The sequence below is a fragment of the Centropristis striata genome, chromosome 11 (assembly GCF_030273125.1).
Source record: "Centropristis striata isolate RG_2023a ecotype Rhode Island chromosome 11, C.striata_1.0, whole genome shotgun sequence".
Taxonomy (NCBI): domain Eukaryota; kingdom Metazoa; phylum Chordata; class Actinopteri; order Perciformes; family Serranidae; genus Centropristis; species Centropristis striata.
In genome coordinates, this window is record NC_081527.1 from 16667072 (window position 1) to 16694982 (window position 27911).

Sequence of the window (27911 nt, forward strand, 5' to 3'; positions counted from 1 at the left end):
AGCTCATACTTCTGCCTGCTTCTCCAAACTGGGGGTGTGCTGACCGCCATCTACTGTAGGCAATATACTGACTATATACTGACTATGCTATCAGTTCCTCATACAACCCCACTTAAAAAAACATTTAATGTTTAGAGGAAGAACATGTTTCAGGTTAAGTATATATTTTTTTTTCAAAAGAGGACACATTTGAAACAAGTCCTCAATACAATTATTATAAAATCTGCATATTTGAACAATAATACCTTGTGATCCCATCTTAATGTGGGCAGTCACATAATTAAGTACATATCCATGCATGGATGAGTCAGTCTTTTCCACTGACACTAAATCACTTGCAGATACAGTTAAGTTGGGGAGGGGGTTTTTTTGCTTCCTGTATCTAAATTTACCGTAAATGTAATTTACGGAAATGCTATGCTAAGAAGCAATGAACAAGCCGAAGCCTGTCATTACTAAGTGTTTCATTAAGCTCTGGTTTGTTAGCCATTAAATTTCAAGGTAATTACAAGGAAATGGCTGCACGGATGTGTTTTAATGGAAATCGGATTTGCTCACAGATGTGGTAGGAGCAGATGTGAAGAGAAAGAGATTAATAGACGGGATCGGTGGGCGTGAAAGACAGACAGACAGACAGAGGGAGAGATTGAGTTTGACTCTAATGTGTGGTTAGCCTGGTTAGCCATGGAAAACCTCACAGAGCATAGCATTCCCATATGGGCATGAGAAAACACGCCATCATCTGGCTTATAGTTGTGTAAGGAGAACACAGCATGAGGCACACTGGTTACATACTTTTCAACTTCAAACGATGATCTACTTCAAAAGAAGGCTTAAGTGAATGTTTTTCTTTTTCCCCTGGCAAAACTTAATAGCTGGCATAAAAAATGCTAACCCATTTCATTTGGTATCATTTGTTTTGTTTGGTGGTTTTGTTCGGTCTTTTCTCCCCATATTCTGCTAATTCTGACATGCTGATATCACAAATGGTCCCTATCTGTACACATGTATTTCATGGATATCAAATGGCATTTGTGTAGAAAATACTTTAGTGCTTCTAGTCTTTGACGAATACCTGTCAAACAGTACCAAAGAGATCACCAGGAGACCAGTGCTTGTGTGTTATAACAACTTGTGCTTAAATATATGTATAAATTTCAGTGTTTTTCCACACATTTAAGTGAAGATATTATCTGCAGTATGTGGTACGACAAGTGTGATTTATTTATTTTGATACAAATGTTCGTTTGGTTGTGTTATTCTCCTGACGGCCAGAAGGGAAATTCCTGTTTGGCCTCCTCCCTTGGAAGGTCACATTTCAGGGTGAAAGGGATTCACGGTTTGGCTCAAGGACAGGGAGGCAATTTCAGTGGCTTTAATGCAGGGTTTACAGTTAAAGAGTCATATCTGTATTGTACTCCAGCTTCCACCTCGCTGTCCAACACTTGTATCCTTCCCAGATGTCTCCGCCATTGATGGTATCAGAGTTCTTGGCCAGACAGAAGTCTCTATCCAAGTGGACTGGAAGAACCCAGCAGCTGAGGTGGATCACTTCAGGCTCACACACACTGACCCGGCGGGACAGGAGGAGGAGATGAACGTACTGAAGAGCCAGGAGGCGCGCACAAAGCACACTATTGTTGGTAAGTGCTAGGTGAAATGGAGAGAACTCAAGTTTGCACAGCAGACCCATGTTAATATAAAAGGCCATGAAGCCCTTATCTTAAAGTCCTTCAGGTTGGCTAAGCACTGTCTAGCAGTGGATGTTACCAGAGGTCAGCTAAAATGAAGTGATGCCGTGCATTTTCTCTCTTTGCCTCTAAATTCTGTAATATGTAACTCTCAGTGTAACATCATCCAATGGTAAATAATCACTTATACTCACTTACTTTTCTTAATTTAGATTCCATTAGATTTTTACTCTTTTTTTAAAAAAAAATTCTGCTATTTCCCCGTTATTCTAGAGAATGTGACTATCCTGCATGTTTGATGCATTGTGGCAAAGGCTTTTATTTTGAAAATTGCTAGATATTAAATCATTATTTACATGCTTACATGCAATTTTGAATACATTACAATACAGGAATGGAATGCAAATGCATTCATAAGTGGAATAAATTTTATCATAAATTTATCTCACAGATTATATCACAATAAGCAATAGGATTTTTTCAGTTCAGCGTTACATTCATCGCCATCTTGTGTCGCCATCTTGTTTCCGATACGGGGAGCAGACCATATATGGACTGTGGAGGAGCGAGAGGGATCTGAGAGAAGCCGCTGCTAATTCATGTTAGCATTAACTGTAGCATTAACTGGAATGTTCATTTTGGCTAGCTAGAAACAAAGTGTACGCTACTTACCTCAGAAAAATGAACAGCGACTCCTTGTAGTTTCTATTAGTCCACCCAAATGCTTAACAAGACATTTTTAATGAACAAAACGTTCAAATAAACTTTCATTAAGTGAAAATACAGTGTGAAAGGTTCAAAGTTATGAGACCAAACTGGTAAACATCTTCTTTTTTTTTACTTTATATAACGTTATGTACAACTTTATTGATATTGCAAGTTTGTTTTATCGCAAGATTGCAAAGAAGTGAAAGTAAGAAAAACATGCATGTAGTGGAATAAAAGTATATTCCGGATGAGATTAACAACTGTGTCTTCTTGCAGGTCTGTATCCAGGAACAGAATACCAGATCTCAGTGCAGGCCATCAAAGGAACCACTGAGGGAAAAGCTTCCTCTGTCACTGGAGCCACAGGTCAGTGTCAACACATCATGGTCCATTTAACCTGCAAATTCTGTTAATTATCAGTGAAAGTGGTACTGTGGTCAGTACTCAGATCCAAAAGTAGCACAATTACACTATAGAAACACTACAAGTAAAAGCCCTGCATACAAAATTTGAATTAAGAAAAAACACAAAAATAGTATAAAGTATAAAAAGTAATTGTGCAGAGTGGCCCATTTAAGAATACTATACATTATGATATTGTATTTTAAACATGAATGCTTTAATGTGTTCATGTTGCAGCTGGAAAAGCTAATTTATTTTTTATCAATACATCATTTATTGATGCTATTTCGTATAAATAATCTGAATTAAAAAAGTTACTACATTTATTTTGAAAGTCAATATTACCCTGTCAGATGAGAAGTAGGTACCACAAGCACCTTGCACATAAGAACAGTAGATGAACAAAAAGTACTTCTTCATTTCCCACCATTGATTATTAATGAGCCCAAAATAGGCCCAATTTAACTCAAATGAATTACCGCTGCACGGAAATTGCAGAGACTTGTGTTTGTGCAACCACTGACTGTGTCTGAATTGGACGACACTTAGAATGATAAATTAGCCACTTGTGGAAGTGAAACGCATTAAAGAAACAGTGAGGACATCAATATTCCACTTTCATATTGGGTACAGCATCAAAGACAGCTCTTAGCTCACCAGTAATTCACCAGTGGTCAGAACCTAATAGGAAAAACACATAATCTGTCATGCACAATACTGACATGTGGTGTGATACAACCTGGTATTACTTTCCCCACACAGCCAATGGTTATAGCGTAATGAATACGGCCAGCCAAGAGCACGATTATGGGTTAATAATGCAGGGCTGGAATTTACAGCCTAATCATCTGGACAGGTCGTAATGGCTGTGGTGAGCTTGTTCACCAAGAGGAAACACAATATGAACGGTGTAACGACTACAAGATGCGTCCTGATGCTTGAGGTGAGAAGGTTCGTGATTTACAGAGTCCATCTGGTAATGTCGGATTTGTGGCACTGAGTTTGACGCAATCTTCGTTTAACATTCGGTTTAAGGACGTGAGGAGGAATTCATTTTACAGTTTCCCTCCAACAGCTGGTCCTGACTTCAGTTGCTGTAAAATTATCATTGAGGTGACTGACGGATGGTCCACAATGGCACAGCGGGTCTTCAGTTTCTCCCGTCACTCTGCTCATTTGTGCCTTGTTGTTTTCTCCTTTACTGTCTTTCATTTCATTCCTCCTTCACCTTCACTCTCATCCACCCTCAGAGCTTACTCAGTTCAAAAGCAGTCTCCAGGTTGATGGCTCTTCGTTTTTTAGACCCAGAGGCAGCCAATTTAATGGTTTTTAAGTCATCAGTGTTAGCTAGGTATTTTCAAGACTCACCTCTCTTCTTTTGCAGCCAGTCAGGTACTCAAGGGCCTCTGTCACTGCTAATCTTTCTGTGTGCGAGTGTGTGCCATCTACTTGTGTAGTAGCTGTGTGTGTGTATGTGTGAGCGTGCTAATCTACAGCAGACAGACAGTGGCTTGTCTCCACTCCAGTAGCTACAATCCTTCATTTTAGGTGTTGCATGAAAAGGCTTAGAGGTGATTGAGGAGGATAGGCCTCAGTTCTGCTTGCCAGCAAGAATGTGCTGGTTTCATGATGTCTGGCATGGTGCAACAGAGACCACACTCACCTATTATTATCTCACCCAACATGTTGTTTGCATTGGGCCGGTGCGGTTATACGCAATGAGAGATAAAGGGAACATAAGGAGGAAATGTAGGAAAGAGTAACAGCCATAATGAAAAAGAAGACAGTTAGTGCTATGGTTGCAGCAAGAAATTATGATTTAAAAAAAATTAAACAAGGGGACTGCAGGGACAGCAAGGATACAATGAGAAATCTGGAGATTTATAAGAAGCACAACTTAAGACAAGATATGAAACTTAATAGGTCATAAATCGAGCTGCAATTATAAGTCAACCATAGACGATGATTTGACAATTAGTTGATTGACGGAAAAATAATCACAGACAATTTAGATCATTGGTTAATTTAATTAATTTTTCATGTAAATATGTACAAAATTTAGTTTTTAACCTCTTAAATATGGAGATTTCCTGTTTTTCTTTGTTTCTATCACAATAAACTGAATATCTTTGGGTGTTGGACTCCGAAAATAGGACATTTGAAGACACACGTTGGACTTTGAGAAACTGGGATGGGTATTTTCCACTATTTCCTAACATTATTATATTTTCTTTATTGACCAAATGATTCATCGATCAATCGAGAAAGTAACACATTTGATAATTAACATAATCATTAGTTGCAGCCGTAGAGAGGCAACATCTGTTATTTGACATTTTAAAATCTTTGTACAATCCACATAGGAAAGATTTCATTCCAGTTAACAAAAAACTCACCTCAGTGTCAGAAACTGGTGAATTTATCTTATCTAAAATTGCTGTTGGTCTAAAAAAAAATCCCAAATAGGCCTATGTCATTTTGTCAAGATAAAAAAGTTGGTCCCAAACCTAAAAACATGTTTTAATTGACAACGCTGTGAATGGTGCTGACATTAGTGCTCTCTGTGGCTTGGCCTTGTGAGCTGTATGCTGTGTGTAGTAATTTAATTGTGTTATATTTAATATATATGATGTGATGTCCACATGTGTATCCAGTGTGGCTCTATAAATCATGATCTCTGAGCCGGTGGTATGTTGGAATTATGGTGGTCTTCGGCAAAATGATGCAATCTATATGTGTGTGTGATTCTGTGGGTGGCAGTTTTGTAGATAAAATACAGTGTATATATATATGCTTGGTATAGTGTCCTTTAACATACATCAGTCCAGAAGTAAAATTATTCAATGACAGCTACATTTAAGAAAACACCGGAGTTAAATGGATCTTTCCTTGGAGCAGACGTTTCACAGTCACTAACCTGCCAAAAGATTATAAAGCGTATAAACACAACATACCACGGCTGCTACTGCTGATTCAAATTCAATAAAGCAACCACCAAGGCCCATATAACCAAAAACAGATGGACTTGGCTTCGGTAGAGGAGTTGAATGTTTAGTCTTTATGTTATCTGGACACACTATAGCACCTCATGTGGCCCAGTGGGAGTACCCTGTCAGCTCAGACTTGTCCATCAGTGTCTCTAAAACAGTTCTGTACCATCATGGCCAGGAAAATGACAAGTGAGAATGACAAGTGGAAATGTGTGAAGGGACATTTTATGAAGATAGTGATGAGAACTCTTACCGTTCTTATTCTACCTGTATGTTATTCAATATAGTGTGGGTGTTTGCACATGCATGTGTCTGTGGCAAGGCTAATACTAACATGATTCATACTGCAGTATGAATAAAAAACATGCATACATGGGCAAAATAAAAGATAAAAAGATGTTGAATGTAAAGCTAACTCAAGTGAGATTATACTGTAAAGATATAAATAAGGAGTTCAGTGTTTTATGTTTTAGCCCCGAAGAAGCATCAGGTTCGTTTTCAAAGCAATCTTTCATATTTAAATGTGTTTTGTGTTTAAATAAGTTTTTGATTAAATTAAACTCAGTATTCATGCTAGCAAGGTTTGATACATTAAGCTAGTTTTGCTCAAAGTAATACTCTTCTGTGTGTTTTATAATTGTTATTGCAACTTTCAGTTTGCAAACTGTAGCTTTATCCAATTGAATTCTCAGCTTATTGGCTTATTCAAGGTCGGCCACAGAACTGAACGGTCGGCCGTGTAGTTCAGTGAGTCCTGAAGACACAGTCATAGGTAAAACTAAAAAATACACTCAGGTGAACGACCAAATTCTTAACAACCATTAATCGATCATCCATTAAGTAGTCCCATCCCTAATATTGATGCTTTCTTTTATTTGCCAGCATTAATGTGGGCTTTAGAGTTTGGCATCATTTAAAAAAATGCAATATCAGTGGCTTTAAAGTGAACTTTCAAGTTCATTTGATGCCTTTTCTATCTACTTCATATGATACCCTTCATGCGAATGTGTTGCATACATTGCAAACTCTTCACTATCCAAATGATTTTTACACAGATAGGTTACATGCTGAACTCATCACGCTCAAGTTCACAACACCGCAGACTAGTATAGGGGATGACAGAATGCTTGCGGTGATTGGCTGTGAGCAAAACCATACAAATTGTCTTTTTTTTTCTGGATCCGGGCATGAAAAGTACTGAATGTGTGTATCATTTGAAGCAAAAACATTTGATACTACTTGGTAGTGTGTTATTATAACCAATATCCAGAAGGCTCAAAAACAAAAAGAACTCTATTTATCTAATGGTGTAAAATTTGCATGCCTGCTAGCACATTGAATGGATAATGGCCGGTTGATTTATGATATCATATGTTACTTCTACTACTGTACTTGTGGCAAAATAGACAAGTCATTACTTTCCTAAAGAATTATGAGCTGCTTAGGATACTAATAGGTTGTTGGATAAGCATAAATAGGTCTGTGGTAGCCAGAGGACTCCACAACAAAAAAAAGTCACACCTGACATGCTGTATTGTCTTAAAGAATGGGACATATTGACACATTGTCCTTCGGCTCCATCCGCAGACGTACTGTATGGCATCCACAGTGAGGCTGCGAGGCTGTAAATGATGAAAGATGGCCTGTTGCTGTGCGCCTTGTGGTCGATGCCTCTACTGAACATGCCACCTATAATGGATTAGCTGTTTTCCAAACGACCAAAGCTGCAGCTCATGTTCCTCAGCCCGGTAGCCACTGTCGCTGCGCAGCTAGTGGGGTAGAACGTCTGGAGAAACTCAATCCATCACACACTGTAACTTCAGAGCAAATGCAGGGTGCCCTCAGAAAGTAGTAGCGTGTGCTTGGAAAAAAGATCTAATAACATATAGACTACATCAGACAGCCAAGACAGCAGCTATACCACTTGTAAGAAAGAGCCAAAGGAGCTGCAGAGGGTAACAAAATAACACCAAAGAGGGAGAGGGAAACAAGGCATTCAATACAAGCTGAATTCACATGGTTATAAACCAAATTAAAGCTCATTTGTAGAGAGGGATAAAAAGAAAAAGCCGACTCTCCTTCAAACTGTCAAATGCTTTTAACTTTCATACTTCCTTTGGGCTATCTGACTGTTGTAAATCAATTTGAAGCCCATTCATTTAATTTAATGTTATTGAATTAAGAGTACATCTGTAGCCAACATCACTTAAACAAAAAAAAGGGAAAAAAGCAGAGTTCATCCTCTTCAGACTGACTAAAGTAGTGTTTGAAGTCAAATGTTAAGATTTATCAATGGTAGTTAGAATGGTCTATGTAGGTTTTCACTGGGGACAAACAGACAGAAAGCACTGGTGGATGTCTTTATAGGAAAAAGATGTAGCAAGCTTTACTGCATGGTAATTAGACTGTCTCTCTTATGCACATGGGCACGTTTTGGCTTGAAAAACTTTATAAATAGTCTATTGGACTCTTTTTTAAATTATAATTCCACTGCTAGTGCTGCTTAAATTAAACTGGTGCTAGTATTTGCAACAACCACTTTCCAGTTGCTGCCAAATTACAAGATGCAAACACAATCTACCTTATGGCCCATACTCTCTGTTTGTGTGCCAACTTGTGCTCACAGAAGAAATATTTTAGAAATAATTTGGTGTAATTGTAAAAAGTAGACAGTGTGTGTGTTGGGCAATAGGTTAAACATTTTCCATGCAGCAAGTTCACTACAACAAGCTCTCTCAGCTTTTTTGTCTAATAAATAGCCAAGGAAAAGGAAATATTATTACACATATTTCCTTTATACAGTTAAAATACAACTGCTCACCTTCTGAATTCAAGTTTCTCTTTTTCATCAAACTATATTAAAACGAAGGTTAAGGCTGGCAAAAAAAAGGCAGCTGTAGAAATAAGAAGTGGATGTTGCCACTGTGAAAGAGGCAAAATTCCAGACAAGACAAAAAAACATGGACACTACCCAAAACCAACGTCACCTATTTATAAATTTACACAGTGTGCCATGGTGGGGACTTAATCATAAGTTAGCCTCGCCTTATAGCATTTTTTGCTTTATCATCTATTTTACTCTGAGGTAATAAATTAAGTGAGAATTAGGGTAATGTTCTCATAGACTTCTATACAATCTGACAGTTTTTTTGCAGCCAGCAAAGTCTTCCTGTGTTGGCGGTTACAAACTATTTAATTTTAAAAGCAATACAGCATTGGCTTCAGTTTTATGGCCCAGAAGTTGCCACTTGGAAAAGACAAAAAATACAATGTAATATATCTTGATTTATTTGGTATATCTGTGACACAAATTGCTACTGTTTCTTTTTCATATTGAGAGTTAATGTTGCTTTTAATAGTCACCAGTATAGTATTCAAAGAAACCAGACGTTTGGATGGACACTTGATATGCTGTGTCATTGTGTATGTGTAGTGATAGACGCCTTCTGGGCTCCCTTAGTGGCGCTCACTTAAAGTACTTAGACTACTGGTTGACCTGATTTTGAGGCCTTGGAGGAAACACTCAGTCCTAAATAAATGGAGCTATTATGAATTCTTCCTGTGGTTTAGCTCATGACAGACTGTCAAGCAGTGCAGCCACAAGGACAGAAAAGTGACAACAGGAGAAGAGAGACAAAGAGCGGGTATAGACTTAGACAGCTGCATGGTTCCTTTCTTCCCCTAGATGCATCATCAATCAGTTTTCATGATGCAGACTGCGCACTGACACAAGACTGACCTCCACTGAGCCGCTGCCACAGAGGAATAATCCTAAATGATGATTGCTTTTACATTTCCCCTTGCTTCCTCTGTGTCTCTCTTACTATGCCTCTGTGACTCTTTTATGTTCTGTCTCCCTGGCTCTCTTTGTTGCTCTCTCTCTCCGCTTTCATCGAGATTCCCTCGACTGCCACTAACACCCATCCACACATGCACGACCAACTGCTCCGCCTGCATCGTCCATATGTCTCCTGTGATTCCTCAAGCCCACTGACTTAACGAACAGAGGCTCTGTGTTCTGCTGTGCTCCCGTGTCCTCGTCCCACTGCACCTCATCCTGTGGAGTTTGTTGACTAGGACCCAACTGTGGGTTGGGTTGTCTGCTGGTTTTTTTCCCAAGAGCTTCACAGAGCTTTTCTTTTGAACTGTTGGTTCATTTATTATCTTCAGCGCCCATACAAAAAATATGGATAACGAGTTTGCTGCATACACTCCCTCTCAGCTGATTGAAAAAGAAAAACAACAATAAGTGGCATTTCTTCAAAGGACTCTATTGTACCTTGTTGCCAAATGCTGCTTCAGACTACTGCTTACACCTGCCACATGCTGCTGTTTTCCTTCAGACACACCAATTAAATGCTGTTCTATAAAAGCAGTAGTCCAACCTCAGACCTACTCTTACCATGCTCTACATTTTACTTTTGTCATGCAATGCTCATCTTGCCCCTTATAATTTAGTTAACACACCACCCTGTTTTATTGAGACTGTCTTTCCAAGAAGAATATTAGTCCTTTCAGTGAGACAAGCAGCTTATCACGATCCATATTTATGTTCATTTTTCCTCTAGTGGCCTCAGTAATTAAGCTGGGAGGCAAAGAAGGAAGTCAGGTTACATAGTCTTGTTTCAATCAATGAGGTGATGGAAACACAAAAATCAAAAACAACTTTCGAAAATGTGCATTAAAGGTTTTTACACTCACTTGAGGTGGTTTTTGTCTTTTTGGACAAATAGTTAATGTGCTAAGCGCGAGATAGAAACACTTTTTGAAAATAAGTTCTTACGTAGCAAACATTTAACGCACATGACTGATCAGCTGTTTCAATTATAAGTTGCCTGATTGAATCTATTTCCCGAAGAGATATTCTCTTTCATGGGAGGCCAAAGTTGTCCGATTAGAAACCTGTTTTTTTTTTCTCTCTCTTGCTCAATTTCTTCTTCTACTGTTTTCTTTCTCGCATAATCTCTCTACTACTACTGTTTACTGACACATTAACGTATACAATACATTACACTGCCATCTTCTGACCAAAGTACATCTGTGCAGCTTTTTGCTTATTCAATCCAAACCAGTTGATGGAAACATCCCTCATTTCAAAATTTCGCTTTAAAATTAGACTTGAATGGAAACACGGCTGGTATCGTACTATAAAGAGCGACAAAGTCCACTGATGGAGGAGGTCAAACAAACACAAGACTTTGACACACGAGACTAGTGTTTGCTTTCTGTGTTTGCTAAAAGTCGACGTTGAATTATTTTAACTTAATATAACTACTTCATGTACTTAGATACAGAAGTGAAGTAATGTAACATATATAGATATTTTAACCCAAACTGAACCAAAAGTTTTTGTGCCTAAACCTAATCAAACATTACACAACGCTAACAACGGGTTTTAAACTGCAACTGTTGTCCTAATGAGTTAAACCACTTTTCCTTAGCTCTCTTTCCTTAATAGCTATCCAAATTATTTCTCTATAGCAGTTTCAATTTTGTCTCCTGCCAACAGCCAGCATTTGTCTCTTTTGATCATTACCATGACCCAGTACTCCTGTTTTGTGTGTTCAGGCTTGTCTTGTTTATGCACAGTGTAATCCATATCTTAGGATTATGTCTCCCGTTTTCTTCTGTTTTCTGTAACCTTGATGCTGTAACATTTAATTTCTAGGGTCATTGAGGATCAGTGAAGAACAAGAACTCCTCGTGTTTTATTTGTCTGCTTGTCTCTTATTCCTTTTTTCTATCCCTTCTTCTTCTTCTTCTTCTTCTTCTTCTTCTTCAGACATTGATGCTCCCACCAACCTGATCACCACTGAAGTGACAGAGGACACTGCAACAGTTTCATGGGATCGCGTCCAGGCAGAAATCGAGGGCTACATGTTGAGCTACACCTCTGCCGAAGGCTCCAGCAGCGACATCTCCGTAGGACGTGACAGCACCTCGTACAGGCTGGTTGGCTTGAAGCCTGGAGTTCTTCACACTGTTTACATCTGGGCTTACAAGGGAGACAAAGTCAGCAGGAAGAGTTCAACAGAAGCAGAAACAGGTAAAATTTAAATGAGAACCTGGTGTGTGAAAGGAGTGCTCATTTAATTTATTTATAAGCACAATCTACATTTCTGTAATCTGTCAGTGTTGGCCAGCTGGCTTATTTTCAACTGCAGTTCTTTGGCGAGGCATTTATACATCAGTCAGGTGAGGATCGAAGCATTTTTCTTGAATGACCTTTATATAAATGCTGGACAAATATGTTTAAAGGGTCTGGTGTTTGCTATAAAGTCAACAAAGAAATCAACAAAGAGTTTGACATAAGAGATGAATTACCAACACTTTAGTTTGAACACAGTTGTAGGTGTAAAAACAAGTGTATTGACCTTTGATTCTCACATATCTCAAGTGTTTCCAGGCAGACTCTTTTTTTCCCCTTTCTTCCTTCCTTACAGCCGGAGAGCAGAAGGGAAGATGTTTTTAGTGGCTCTTTTTTTAAAACTCCTTTGTGTAATACTCTCTTGACTCAAATAGCCCTTATGTACAATACACCAATCATTTCTTTTTGATCTTCTGTGCGTTGCTTTTCTGCACAATTTCCTTGTCTCTTTTGTGTTGGCAAGAAGTAAAGAGCATCAGAGTAGACATTTTACACCTTTGCACAGTAACCCTCCTTTGCCTGACTGCCAAGAGGGAAACTTGAACTCTCCCTGAAAACAGCTATTTAACATAATTGGGCTGGACACCTCATTTAAAGGCGGTTTAGTTTAGCCTCAGGCTGAATGTCTTAAAGAAGTTTGAGAAGGGCCAGTTTTGCTTAATTAACAAAGCCAGCAATTTCTTCTTCTTCTGTGTTCTCCTGTCTCTTCGTCTTTACTGTTGTGAAGACTAGCAGCTGCTGCTGTCTTCTTGCCTTTACGTCTCCGAAGAGAAAAATGCTTTTGAGGACTGACTGGCGCATATCCAAATTGCTTTAGAAACCAAAAGTATAGGGCTTATATATTTATTATATATTAGGGCTTTATATATTAGCTTTTAAATAAGGGATAGTTCTCCCACTTGTGTTCAGATGATTGTTAAATACAAACAGTATAAATGTTTGATATTGTCAGGTATACAGTATGAGATCCATATGGGAAAACCCAAACTCTTTATTATAAGCAATTTAGAATCAATAATGCAGGTATATGGTATGTTGTGATGTATGTTGTGCTTTAGAAATGATTTTTTTCTGCTGGGGGTAACTTTATTGTTGCAAAAAGAAGTCAGGTTGCATAGAGGTCTATGAGAAAATGTCCCTACTTCTCATTTGATTTATTAACATTTTCCTAGTATCAGTATTCTTTGATACAGCATAATGGTAATTTCGTAAATTGTAGTCCCATTTAGATTAAAATAAAAGATTAAGCAGCTGGGCTACCTCAGTTAGGATATGGGCGTAGCAATGCATATATGCCACTGTGTACATTTAGCTTGCTTTAAACTCATGGAACTTTATTAGCAGCAAATTTTCACAGAAAGAGCCAGGATTCAGGTGCAGTCAGGCTGCCGGTAGAGGTGTGTATAGTGTCCTTAGGTTCTCAGTCAGATCCACCCTCTCCTCTGAATTTAGCTTCTGGCTTTAAAAAATCAAGATGATTAGAGCCAAAATGCCAAACATGAGGCTTCAAAATAGAAGTCCTCAAATGGTTGCCTTAATGGGCCCTGCTTCCACTTGTTTACACATTTTCCTTTTTCTAAATTCAAGTACGGGTTTCAGATTTTTCCTGGTTCCTTTTGATGAGGGAAGCAGACATGTTAGCTCCAATAGCTTCACTCATACATCAACCAGCGGGAGTGCTCATGGCTGCAGATATCTAAAGTGGCTTGAAACTCACTTTGCTAGCTGGTAATGTTCGCAATTGTGATCTCAATTGACTATAACATGAGCAGTATGGGAAATATATATATTTTTTCTTTTGTCATAATAAGTGACAGATGTGCAAAATTATTTGCTGCATACATCAGGAAATTTGATATCTTCAGTAAATGGACTCTTTCTTATCTGTTTTTGGAGAATACAAACATTCAGATTGATGTAGAGCAGCAACGACAAGATATGGGTACATCAAGAAGCCAAAACAGTGATATTCTATCACACAACATCAGATTTTTCTTAACAATTTCCTGTCACCATCTACTGTTTCCAATAGTAGTTTGCATGCTCTTTAATTAACATAGTTCATAGTGTACTTATTGTCGCCCTGCTGACAAACAATGTGTTATGACGTCAAACTTGGATTCGAAACCTCAACAGAAAAAAATCTCACATATGATTCCTTGGTTAATATGTATAAATACTTTCAACATTTGTTGGCAGTTTTCATCTTCTTGATGAGAAAAAGACCAGTTTTGATTAAAGGACTGAAAAAAAACATCAAACCCCTAAAAACACTTTGATCCAAGTTTGACATGTCTACCGCTTACACAGTGACCTTAGGTTATGTGTAAGAGAGACCACATTGTACTGATTTGTGTCAGCTGTGTGTATAGTTGTTATGTTTGCACTGAATGTAGTGATGTACTGTAGTAGTCTCTACTAACCATAACTCCCACGCAGAGCTGGATGCTCCTACTAACGTCTCGGCCGGAGATGAAACGGAGTCCAGCTTCAGGGTGTCCTGGGATCACACCCAGGCAGAAATTGATGGCTACGTCCTGACCTACAGCTCCTCTGAGGGCTCAAGTGAGGAAATCCCAGTTGGGTCTGACAGTACTTCATACATGCTGACTGGCCTGAGGCCTGGTGTCCTCTACACTGTCTACATCTGGGCCGTCAAGGGGAGCAAAGCCAGCAGGAAGATCTCAACACAGGCTGAGACAGGTCTCAAATCTACAACTTTCTGTTCAAATCCAAAGCACTTAATTAACTTAAATGCTCATCTACATGCACTTAAAACTATTTGACCAACACCTGGTCAGGGCTACAGAAAAACTTTTTACATTGGCTGCACTGGTGCACCTATTTTTTTCTTTTAGGTGCACCTAAATTATTTCTCAGGCCTTTGGGCAACACAATAATACATTTTAGGCATTTTCCTTTTTTTGTCAGTTTGCATACACATTGATAATTTCTTAACACATCATAATTATTCTGAACAGAAATAAAAGCACAGTTTTTTTTCTTTGTTTACTGTAAATCAAAGCAAAAAACAAGAGCTTGATATAAATATGAGGCTGATCTGGGACTTAGATTAAATAGAAGGCTCGTCTTTGGCTATATTATAAGCAGTGCTCATTTTTTATTTTGGAGGCTTCATTCTCAGTTTGCTGTTGCTTGGTGCTGAAACACTGAAAGAAGAGGGGCTGCTCTGCTGGCCATGCACCTGTCTCAACACAGAATGTGTTTCTAGGAGACATTGAGGGCTTTCTATGTTTCAATTTGATCCTCGATGCTCCAACAGCAGAATCACTGTTCCAAGCCATGCGTTGGCTGCACGCTTGGCAAAAAATGCAATGCATAATCTTGACTGTTTTATCATATCCGAGCCACGGAGATTGGAAAGACATTTAATTTGGCCCTCTTGTATGTGGAAGGCTCTGGCTCTGTTTCAGAGTCAGATAAGGCCACCTGTGTAGGTTTTGATTCAGGATTAGGCATCTTACCAGCTAAACAGGTGTTGGATCCTGAATTACCGGTATGTTTTAAGGTTGTGGTTTCAAACCTGCACACATGCCTTATTTTTTCCTCCCACCCATGAGTGGTAGAAAAATAAGGCTACACACATACACTCACACACAGACTGACCTGCTAAATGTCAGGCGCACCGGTGCAACCAGTGAAAAGGTTTAGTCACACTTGGTGCATGTGCAACCAAAATGATCACACTCTGAAGCCCTGAAAGATGAAACTTTGTAGGTCCTGGGTTGAGTAGATGGACTGGTCTGTAGTCAGTAGTTTGCATCAGGAGTGTATTAATATCCTCTACTAACATCTCCCTCTAGAACTGGATGCTCCTGCTAACCTGTCAACCCGAGATGTGACAGAGTCCAGCTTCAGCGTGTCATGGGATCCAGCACAGGCCGAAATAGACGGCTACATCCTAACCTACAGTTCGTCTGAGGGCTCTAGTGGGGAGATCCCTGTGGGGCCTGGCAGCACCTCTTACACGCTGACTAGTTTAAGGCCTGGGGTCCTCTACACTGTCTACATCTGGGCCGTCAAGGGAAACAAAGCCAGCAAGAAGATCTCGACACAAGCTGAGACAGGTCTCAAATCTACAATTCTGTTAAGCCGACAAATTAAAGCAAAGCCTCAAATAAAATACTCACCTCACATATTCTTTCATGGGGTCATGTTTATGTTTAATACATCATATCTTCTACAGTTATTTTATTAAGAAAGCAGACATATATGTTCTTCACATGGTAGACTAATCAGCTTGTTTATTTTAAGAAGTTTTCCAATGTATTCATCCGTCACTTCATCCATCTACTTGCCAACTTGTTATGCGGGTCACGGCGAGCAAAGCAGCCCAGACATCCTTTTCCCCCAATAACTTACTCCAGCTCTTCCTGAGCAGTCCCCTGCCAGCTCAGAGGTGTAATCCCTCCAGCATGTCCGGTGGCTGCTCTGCAGTCTCCCCTCAGCCACTCATGCATGGAGCATAAGGAGGCAATAAGAGCTCAGGGCCGTTCTTGCCAAGTGACCAAAACACCTTTACCTGCTACTCTGGAAAATACTTTTAACTCTGTCATGCAGACTCAGATCAGCCACATGTTTGGGAGCATCATCTGTTCCATGTGCTTAACTGCCCAATGTGTGTGACCCCAGATCAAGGATGGATTGAAGATTTGCTCTTTTGCTCAGCTGTCTATTCACCAGCATGATCTGATATCATGTCTGCATTGCTGCACACAACTTTTTTTCCCCCTATGGTCTACCTCATGTGTAAAATCACAATTTACCTGGATCCTTGGAGCTTGCTGCTAATCTAAATAGAAGAAAACACCTTTTACCAGAAGAGGACAACTCACTCTTCACTCCTGCTGTGCAACACCAAGTTTTCTGGGGTGTCTCAATACGGCTTCTTGCAGCTGCTTCCAGCTGGATTTTGAACAGAGTCCATTCTGAATAGAACCTCCAAATGAATACAGAAAATGTTTGCTCATAGTTGGGAGTTGAAATTATTCTGGGCAGAGATACCAGGTATTTTCAGCAAACCAAGAGGACAACATGCAGGTGCACCATGCTCCATCTATCAGGAAAAAACAGGAAAGATAAGATTAGATTTAGCTTTAGATTAGCTCTTCGTCTTTCAGAGAGATGTACATTTAGAATTACAATGTATTTAGTCCGTATGATTTTCCTAACCGGTATAACCTGCAGCTTCCATATTGTTTACCTTTGTCATGGCCCTCAACACCTGATACCGACGCACAAGGCACCCTTCAGTGCTTGTATGTGCTGCAGCGTGCTTTCAACTTACTCAAATGTAAACACATCCATCTGCGCCAACATTAGATGCTCAGACTTGTCCAAGTGCTCCATAGTTCAAGTGATATGGTCTCAAGACTGAGAAAGTCCACATAAAAAGTCATGTCCTTATTTCAGGCAACATCTTTTTATGTTCTTGCTATAACTGTGACTCCATATGCAGACCTGGAAACTCCAACTAAAGTCTTGGCTGATCAGCACTGTATCATGAGATTAAGTGCTGGCAAAAATCAATGGACATAAGTTTAACTACAGTTCTGATGTGCGCTCAAGCACAGAGACACCTCTGGGACCCCATGCTGGCTCTTAAAACCCTTCTGCCTGAGTCCATTTGTCCTTTAAATCATCTAGTTTTGTGCAATAAGGGGAGACAAAGCAAGTGGGAAGATTTAAACATATATTGCACTCCGTAAAAATAGAGGGTATCTTATTTTTGCGATGCAGTATATGAAGGTAAACATCATTTTCATCTCCCTGTAATGATCATCATCATACTAATGTTTTTAGCAATTGCATGCCAACCTTCATTTGTTCGCCTTCGGGTGAGAAAATGACAACAACACATCTTGTAGTTTGCATCAGTAGTTCTTGTAGTTTGCATCTGTAGGATGATAACCACCTCCACTAACATCTTCCTCTAGAACTGGATGCTCCTGCTAACCTCTTAGCCCGAGATGAAGCAGAGTCCAGCTTCAGAGTGTCATGGGATCCAGTCCTGGCAGAAATTGATGGCTACGTCCTAACCTACAGCTCCTCTGAGGGCTCTAGTGAGGAAATCCCGGTCGGGTCTGACAGCACCTATTACAAGCTGACTGGCCTGAGGCCTGGGGTCCTCTACACTGTCTACATCTGGGCCGTCAAGGGACACAAAGCCACCAGGAAGATTTCAACAAAAGCTGAGACAGGTTAATACACTACCAAGAGGCAGGATTTATTTTTTGTAATAATTAAGCTCTCCTTTGTCATGAAATAAGTATCTTAAAACAGGTTGGTTTTTGCAATTGTGGCAGCAATCTATATATGATATATCTGTTAATTAAAAAAACAACCATTCATTTTATACCCACATTAGGTGAAAAATTCATGTGGAGTATCTGGATTGCTTTGAATATTTCCATTAATAGGCATCAAAAAGCTGTGCATAACCACCACCGCTGGGGCACTGATTTAAAAAATGCTGTGATCTTACTACAAAGCTATCTTAAAGGAACAAGTTCCAGATATCTTTGCTTGGTTGTTCCTTTATTCCTTTTAAAAACAAAGGCCTTAATCTGAGACTGCTAATAAGAATTTCCTATCAGTCATTTTCTGCTACATGTTGCCCAAGTTTATGGGAATAGGGATTTAACAGAAGCAGCAGGTCACTATCTTGGGGCAGCATTATGTACAGATGCAGGAAAGTTGTAGCCTTTCAGATGAAGAGGATCAGAACTACAGTGATTCCATGTTAACAGTTGTTGGAAAATCTCATGATATTAATTTGTGCAGAAAAACTGCATTGAATGTGGTTGTTGATTTCTGCAAATGAGGTTGTATCTTACTCACTCAATGTTGTTTGATGTGACAATACTGGATACATCGGTATTCCCAGGGGTCAATGTTAAAGATTCGAAGGACAAGGAATACATCTGGGACAGAGAGTTACTTTACCTTTGCATCATGTGTGAGACCTATTGCACTTTTTGGTAAACTTGCAGCAACTTTTGCCTTATTTTTTTATGTCATTTGAACCTCACAAACTACTGCTAGTCTGACAAACAGTAATTCAGTTGAACTATAATAATCTACTGGATTTTGAATCCTGCAGGCAAAAACATATCTTTTTTAACGCATTATCTTTTTTAAATACAGTAGTCATTGTTTTGTTTCTATAGCATGTCTGCATTCAAATAAGAAAACATCCAAAATACAATGTTTATTTAAGTACAATTTGTCTGTTTGTGTCTGTAGAATTCTCTCTTAATTAATCAAAAGTTGGCATGAGATAATGTCTCATTGGCATATGCAACATTTCACATTAAAAAAAAATCTGTAATACAAAAAATAATTGCCTTAATGTAAGTAATCAAAAAGGGAAGTTTCATGGTGATATCTATTTGTTACTCCCATTTATTTGTAACAGCAATCCATAAATCCATATAAACTTTGATATATTCAACTGTAGACTTCTTAAAATATCAAAAATGACTCTACTCTGAACTTCAAAACTACCAGAGAGCACCAAAACTCCTGCTCCGGCAGGAAATGTTTCCCACGGGCCATGCCAGGTCACTGGGTATGTCTGGTAACTTAGTGTGGGGTAAAAATAGCAGCGGCGGCAGCACATGGTGAACAGGTTATAACAGGGGTATCTTTGTGTGAGCCAGATGATGTGTAAAATCACTTGGGAGCTCTAAGTGAAAGCTGGATCTTTTTCAATTAGGCAGCAAATGGCCAAGTTTTGGATTATAAACTTGTCTCGTCGTAACTCATTAGAAACGGTTGGCGGTTGCAGACCAGCGTGGCGCTGCGCTCAGATAGGAAAGCCATTGTGTCAAAAGATATCATCTGGGGCACATAAAAGCACGTGTTATTACACTTGTGCTTTTATTGTACCTAGTAACAAGCACCATTAATATGTCAGTTAAGACTGTCTCAAACCAACTGCCACTGTGTTTCACAGACTTTCTCAGCAGCATTTCTTTCCACTAATGATTCCACAAATGGCAGGACTAAAATTGGCACCGTTCATACATTTCCCATCACAATTTAATTACCAGGAAAGCCGTTTCATTTTTTCAGTGATAGTTAAACTAACAATTGGATGATTCCTGAACATAAACAGAAGGCAGAGGACTGAAAGAATAAGTCTTGACTTGAATAAATAATAGATGGCTTGAGCTGATTTTTTTCAGCACGGTGACATACGCTTCCTGTAATTTCTTGAGCCGTGGGAGGTTAAGGCTCCCACTGTCACAGCAGGCATCTTTGTGTCAGACAAATTATTTCTGCATGTATTTCAGGTCAGCCCTTCAAAGCATTTAAATGAGACAGAGGAATAAGTGCCAGTTTATCTGCAGAAGCAAATTGTGACTTCGCAGGCGGCTGTGGTGTTGTGCTTCAGGTGGAGAGAGGCTGAAAGCTGCAGTGTCAGATACATTAAGTAAGGGAATAGAGTGATGAGTACTAAACTTATGTGTATGTGTGAGAAACAATTATGTGTGTATAGGAAAGGGCTGTACTACTTAAAGAGACTCTGTTAACTTCCAATTTATTATTTTCCCCTGTTTAAGTGAGCAAACTAAACTAAAAGCAGCAACCAAAATCCTCTTCTTACGCAATCCAGACCTGAGTTAATAGGATGTATTAATGAACATACAGAATACACCATGTTCCTGTGCTGTAATCCTCTCTAATTTACTGTTCTTCAGACATCGATGCCCCTAAAGACCTGAAGGCGGCTAACGTGGAGCTGGAGTCTGCTTTATTGACCTGGGTTCCTCCGCTCGCTGACATTGAGGGCTACATCCTCACCTACAGAGATGAGGATGGCAGCATGGAGGTAACTTAGCCACAAAAAACACACACGCCGCACCCAAAAGTATTCACTCTTAGTTTGTGCCACAACTGAGGCATTTGTTTCACAATTTGTAAATACAGAGATGGGTTATTCAGTGTTATATGCATATATTTTTTTTATAAAACTGTTGTATTACAAAGAACGCCCTCATATGAAAACTGAGTTTGACTGTGTAGGAGGATGCAAAAACCTTTTATTCTGCACTCGGTAAAAGCAGAGATGCAGTTCCTTTGAGCATCCCATAGCCAAATGGGAATATTAAACTAGACAATGCTGGGTTTTATGTGATAGCTTTGTCTTTACAAGCATGCAAATAACACTTGGAAAAACATTTCTTGAGTGTTTGAAATAGACTGAGGCATCAGTGAAGGTGTGTGTTCACTTTCAGCTCTGTAGAACGCTGACCTCTTGTGGTCAAAATTAAAATGATTTAACTGGGGGTGGGGGTGGGGGGCATAAATGAGAAAATGAGAAAAAAAGAACATAAATGAGCTCACTGTATGGGTCATTGATCTTTTCTTGATAGCTTTATAAAGCTTTTCATAAAATTATAGAGCCCACTTAACTCCTGTCTTGGATTGAAGTTCAGGATGATGTCATGACCCATACAGTGAGTTCAGTTAGATTAACTTCACTTGTTGTTTATTGTGTTTAGACAGTTGAAAAGCAGCTTCTGGCCAGAGAGCCCAGTTTTGCTGTATCCAGTTTGGAGTCGGGGAAGAGATATATCGTCACCATCATCGCCTACAGGGGGAACAAGAGGAGCAAAGTGGTAGAGACTATCTTCAAAACAGGTCTGTGCTCTGCTGAGTCACTGCTGTTGTCTGAGTGTTATGCTCTTTCATGATATTGCCCTTTTTTCCAACAATTGATCCTGTGTGTGTGTGTGTGTGTGTGTGTGTGTGTGTGTGTGTGTGTGTGTGTGTGTGTGTGTGTGTGTGTGTGTCTGTGTGTCAGTCAAGGGTCAATAGGTTGGGTGGATGGGAAAAAGCTTTGAAAATAAAAGGAATTAATTATTTTTATTTATTTATTTTTAAATGATGCATAATACATGTTAATAATCATGTTGTCTTGGCTGCCACCAGTGTTACTTATAACAATAACAGGTCAGCAAGGTCAGTCCAGCAAATTAAACTGGGCATTTTTTCATTCTGTAGTTTTTGAGAAGAAATTTGAATGCTTTTAAAACCATGTTTTCTATATTTTATAATATATATTGTGTTTAATAATAATATGTGTTTGTGATTTGGGTCGCCCAAAGACCCTTGTACGTAGGAGGGGGGTTGGTCCATTATGGGTTTGATCCCTTTAAAACTGCTCCTAGACTCTTTATATAATATGATCTTTTGTTTTTTATTATATTATGTTGGTTTGTCTGACATTTATCAGGTTATGTTGTTCTGAGCTGTAACCTCACATCATGAGCGTTAAATAAACATTAATAATGCCATCACACCTCTTCCTTAGTCGGCCTCCTGTACCCCTTCCCCGTGGACTGCCTTCAGATCATGAAGAACGGCAATAAGAAGAGCGGCATCTACACTGTCTATATTAACAGCGACCGCTCCAAACCATTTGAGGCTTACTGCGACATGGAGACTGATGGAGGCGGCTGGCTGGTAGGAATTACTGCACGGATTAAAATATGGAAAACTCAAAATCTAAGTTCCAGTGCAGACCAGGATACTACGATTGACACTGTTTTATTAAAAGACAACACTCAAAACAAAAAGGAGCATGTTGCTTCATCAGATTCCCACTGTGCTTGATTACTACCTGGTGTGCCTTTATATCATCAGGTTGTTGATTAGCTGAGAATCCAACAGATTTACATTTCCCATTACAAATGCACTTCAAAAGTCATCAAAATCAGGCAGTAGCAACTAAGTTCTACTGTACAATTAGATAAATTATTAGTGTCAGAGTACAACAGAGGATCAGTCAATCCACAATGCATACATGAGTACATTTACAGTCACAGAGAAGAGTTTCTCGATAATGATTTTTGTTATTTTAACAAAACCACTGAAAACGGCTAGATATCAGCTCTTAAATTAAACTCTTATCAGCTTTTTTTGTTGTTATCATTATATTTGTCCAAACAAATGTACCTTTAGTTGTACCAGGCATTAAAATGAACAATAAATTGAAGAAAACAAGGGTGGTCTAATATTTTTTTCCATGACTGTATATCCACATACATACATATCAAAACTAGTGGAAAAGAAAGTTAGAAATTTAGAAAAAGATATATATATTGTAGGATAAATAAATGCTCTTCAGAAATACACAATATTTCATGAAACATAACAAAACGGAAAGTTATATGTTTTGAATATAGTTTTAATATATTAATAATAATATATGTTTTTGTATTATTAATATTATTTTTATTGACAGTAATGTTTATGGTAGAATAGCAGAATTTCTACCAGTAAACACCACTGACTCAAACAGCCTGTAAAAAATGTTTTATTCTGCTTTTCGAAGTCTGAAAAAATATGATGATATCCGCATGCTGTTCAGTTGCATTTTGAGTAATGTATGATCCAGTTTTTTTGACAAGCTATAAAGAACTTAAAGTCAAGATATCTGGACCTCTGTGCTTTGATTTGTACAGTTTTTGCTACTGGAAGTTGAGTGGGGGAGATGTTAACCCACTTCTGAAAGCAGTCAGTTTTAAATATTTGTGGAACATCTGTGAGTGAACATCCTGTGCTCGCTGCCTCCAGGTGCTCCAGCGACGTACCATTGGCAAGCTGGACTTCATGAAACGCTGGAGACAGTACATAGCCGGTTTTGGCAACTTGACAGAGGAGTTCTGGATTGGTGAGCACTGGTTCTCTGCAGACACTGAAACATGCACATATAAACAGTAATGGAGGAGTTCTTCTTGCTTTCACATTCTCTGTCTGGCTGTTCCCTCAGGTCTGGATAAGATATATGAGCTCACCAACACTCCTACTCAATATGAGCTGCGGTTTGACCTGGGACTGGGATCTGAGAGAGCCTATGCTGTATATGACAACTTTAAGATTGCACCGGTCAAGCAGAAGTTCAAACTCACTATCGGCACATACAGTGGGACAGCAGGTGAGCCTTTTGCACCTTTTTTCAAAACCACCAGCAACACAATAGGCAGCATGTGTAGCTCTGAAAACTAATATTTTTCTCTGACACTTTACTAAAAATAAAAAATGTTATAAAGAAGAAGCGAGATCAAGGACTGCAATGAGACAGACAGGGAGGGGAATAGAGGGGCTTCAAGCTGTAGGCATGCCACCCATCATTCTGAGGGGTGCTGAGAAAGCTAACAGCAGGTGAGATACTGTATATTCAGTCAGCTATATGGGGAAGGTGGGATCTGACAAAGGCAGGGTTTTAGTGGGCTTTGAAAGCAGACAGATACAGACACACAGCAAGTGGGACACTGTGTCTACACATACCACATTGTGCTGAGGCAACATATACTGTATCTCTCTATTTTTGTCTTTTTATTACATTTCTTCCGTCAGGGAACAAACAGAAGAAAATAAGCGAGCAGCAAAATCTGAGAATATATTGTTCATAGGGGAAGGATGAACTGCATACTGACTGTTCTGTAGGGTTTGTAACATTTAAAGTCAACTAATTTTATTTAATTATTGATGATCTTCAGGCGACGCTATGACCTACCACCAAGGCCGGCCCTGGACTACTATTGACAATGATAATGACATCGCCCTGGGTAACTGTGCCCTGACCCACCGTGGAGCCTGGTGGTACAAAAACTGTCACCTGGCCAACCTCAATGGAAAATGGGGAGACAACAGGCATAGTTTGGTGAGTGAGCGGGAAGGCAGTCCTGCATTGGATCATGTTTTTTGTTCATATTGTGCCATTATTGTGGATATGCCAATGTGGGTGTTAAAAAAGCCAAACATGTAAAAGGGAGCAGCTGGTAGAGTGGCTCCTCCAGTTCTTGCAGGTACTTGCATCACCATACATAACAAAAAAAGGGCAAATATCATACATGACAAAAACACAAAAGATAAGAAAGTATTTAAATTTTAATTGTAAGAATATTAATCTTTGAACACCGACTCCTCTTTTTTACGTTAGGTCAAAATGCATGTATGAGGTTAATTGAAAAGTTAACATCTTCTTTTTTCTGAAAATGTGTTTATTAAGTATGTTCCTAAATCTGGCTGTTCTCAATGTTCATCTTCATAACTATGAAAGGTAGCAGCTTATTATTCCCCATATTGACATTAATTGTTAGGCGGCGACCTGTAGTGGCTGTAGTAATTATGCCGTGAGAAGGAGGAAGTGATATAAAGACTGAGAACGTGTGTTTAGGGTGATCAGGAGGGGTCAAACAAACACAGCACTGTGACCCCAGGAGCTGTTTGGAGTCAATGTTGTTAAATTAGGTTAATCTGTAAGTCAACCTCCAAGTCATTTACTTAACTGCATCCAGCTGTACATGTTAACAGCAATCGTGCAACCGTTTCACATTGAAAATGTCAACTGTCAAAACAGATAGATTTTGTAACATATCATGCAACAATTGTGCATTGAGATTTGTCACATATCATACACACTTCACACTTCATGAGGAGCTGTTTCTAAAACACATCCTTAATACATCAGTTCAAAAAAAGTTATTGGGCTATAATAAGTCATATTTGAGTATGAGTAAGTTTGACGTGCTTTATGTCAGAACTATATAAAAATCAGACCATGATCTGCATCTTGTCAACCACAACTGTATAAAAATTCAAAACGTCTTGGGCTATAGAGAGCTAGGGAGTTTCTGGAGTCACTGGTTTTCATGAACTTCTCCAAAACTTGGGCATGTGTATTAAAATACATAATTTCATATGACAATATGGCACAAGGTCACTATATGGTGTTAATTTTTTGAGGCAGGCGGATGGATTTAAGAGGGTAAATTTTACTGTTCATTAATAAATATACCCCAAACATAACAAGTCTTAATGGTTTAACATCATGGATTAAGTCTTCTGGTGTAGTGTGCCTTCTTCCCAATAGGTGGCACTGACTATTATATGATGACAGATTTATACTAACCCAAGTTACCAGTTAACAGTCTTTATATTCTTGAGATCTGGGGCTTTATGCTGCCAAACATGCCTTCACTCCACCCTTAACAGTGTATAATATTAATCTCCAACTTGGTGTAAAGTCTAAATCTGCCTTATTAATTTGAGCTTTATGGTAAAATTTTTGTCTGGGAATAATAAGTGGATCCCAAAACTGTTTTATTCTCTGTGTTGTTCTGAGTCTCCTTCAGCTCAAAATGTCAATGTGACAAATCAAATTTTCATTGAGTTGTTCTTGATTAATTCAGCTGTCATTGGAGGTTTCAAGGAAGTTCTGCTGTGTTTTCATTGTGCGTACCTGTCACTGATAAAGGAAATGCAGGTCGTAGTTACACAGCTACCACTTACATCAAGCTGCTTCTCCTGTATCGATTTGCTTCTGCTAAAATGATGCAGAACAAATACAACTAACCACCATAATCAAAAAACAATCACCACTGTTATTTGGGGTTCTTCCAAAACATACTTACAGAAAGACAAAAAAAACAAAAAAAGAGAGTGCCTACCGGGAGGCTGTTCCTTGGTCAGCAATCAAAGACAGCTTCACCCCAGCCCACTCTGCGTTGTTTTGTTTTGGATTGTCGAGGTGAAGCAGAAATGGCCTGAATCCATCAGCCGTGATAAGAAAACACATTTCTCACACCAGCTATAAACCATAAGTGTTTTTTACCAGGCTGATAGGGTAACAACAACAGTTATTATGTCTAAGAGAGTCTGATACTGAAGAAAATGCCGGGGGATTTCTCTGCGCTTGTCGAGATTTCATCCATAATATTGCCGCTGCAGATGTCTCCCGCAATGTTTGTCGGCAAAATGCAATAACAGTCAAAACAAGTTTGCACTCACATGAAATGAAGCCAGAGGCTGGTGTTTATTAGTGTTTGTCTTTCTGCCTGTCTGTTGTTGCTGCCTGCCTATTCTGTGACTCTGTCTCTCACCCTTTTCTTGTCTGCCTCATTTCCCTTCTCCCTCTGCTTTCATCACATCAATGTCTCCTAAACATACTTTTTTCCCCCTCTTCAATCTGTTTCTCACTCAATCTGCTGTCAGGGAGTGAACTGGGAGCCGTGGAAGGGCCACCTGATGTCCCTCGACTTCACCGAGATGAAGATCCGACCTTTGGGAGCCCTGTCCAGCAGGAAGAGACGGTCGTTGATGGCCAGAGAGAAGAGCAAAACTAAAAACCTCCAAAATAAATAATAAAGCACTTCCCACTAGCACAACAACAGCCGTCACCAGTCCCATTAACCTGCCATCACGCTAGATTTGGGTGTTTCTGTACATATGTACATACATATGTCCCCACTGGTCTACGTGCCTCTATGTGTCTCAGCTCTTGGACAGTATGTAAAATTCTTTGGGCAAAGAGAGAAAAACTCATATGCGATAGTAACTTATTATCTGTTTATCAGAAATTCTGGGGTTTAGTGTGATTGTGGGAAAGCAGCAAATAGAAAACTGCCTTGGAGTTGTTTTGAAGTGAACTGAAGTTGAACATTAATGAGTTAAGTCTCATCAGTATTTTTCAGTCAGTAGTTTTTTTTTTTTAAACTCCTGTTTCACTGATTCTGATAGTAACCTCCATTATAAATCAGGAAACAGTAGAATTAAGTTAAATTCGGAAACCAAGAAATCTAAATTTTTCTCCAATTACTGCATTCATTTTACCTTTTTTTTAAACCTCAAGGCAGCAGCCGGGGTTATTTGTATCATATTTGTTCATTTTATGTCCTATGAAGAATTGGAGTAGCAACTTTTACTTGTGTATAGTAGTATTGTCATTAACAAAATAAATGTTAAAAAGAAAAGTGATAAAAATGGCTCTGGTGTTTTGCTTTAGGAACAATCAGCGAGTTAGTGTTCCGAGTTTATTGACTATGAAGTTGGCTGGCTGTGTCACACTCAGCTGTCCTGTGCCACCAAAGCTGTCGCATCACATTAGTGTGTGTAGGACAAGCCACAGAATAACAATGGGTGACCATATTGCTCCTG

At 39.1% G+C, this 27911-nt stretch overlaps 1 protein-coding gene across 1 annotated transcript in view; it reads left to right on the plus strand.

The window, feature by feature from the left end:
• The window catches only part of tnn (tenascin N), a 35751-nt gene extending 8632 nt beyond the window's left edge, over window positions 1–27119 (plus strand). The window contains exons 6-18 of the mRNA XM_059344823.1: window positions 1461–1643; window positions 2676–2765; window positions 11574–11837; window positions 14379–14642; window positions 15764–16027; window positions 17897–18160; window positions 20666–20796; window positions 21470–21608; window positions 22282–22433; window positions 23547–23643; window positions 23743–23907; window positions 24473–24636; window positions 26970–27119. Coding sequence (XP_059200806.1) covers window positions 1461–1643; window positions 2676–2765; window positions 11574–11837; window positions 14379–14642; window positions 15764–16027; window positions 17897–18160; window positions 20666–20796; window positions 21470–21608; window positions 22282–22433; window positions 23547–23643; window positions 23743–23907; window positions 24473–24636; window positions 26970–27119 — 2327 coding nt within the window. The remainder of the gene's footprint in view (window positions 1–1460; window positions 1644–2675; window positions 2766–11573; window positions 11838–14378; window positions 14643–15763; window positions 16028–17896; window positions 18161–20665; window positions 20797–21469; window positions 21609–22281; window positions 22434–23546; window positions 23644–23742; window positions 23908–24472; window positions 24637–26969) is intronic.
• Window positions 27120–27911: the final 792 nt, after the last annotated feature.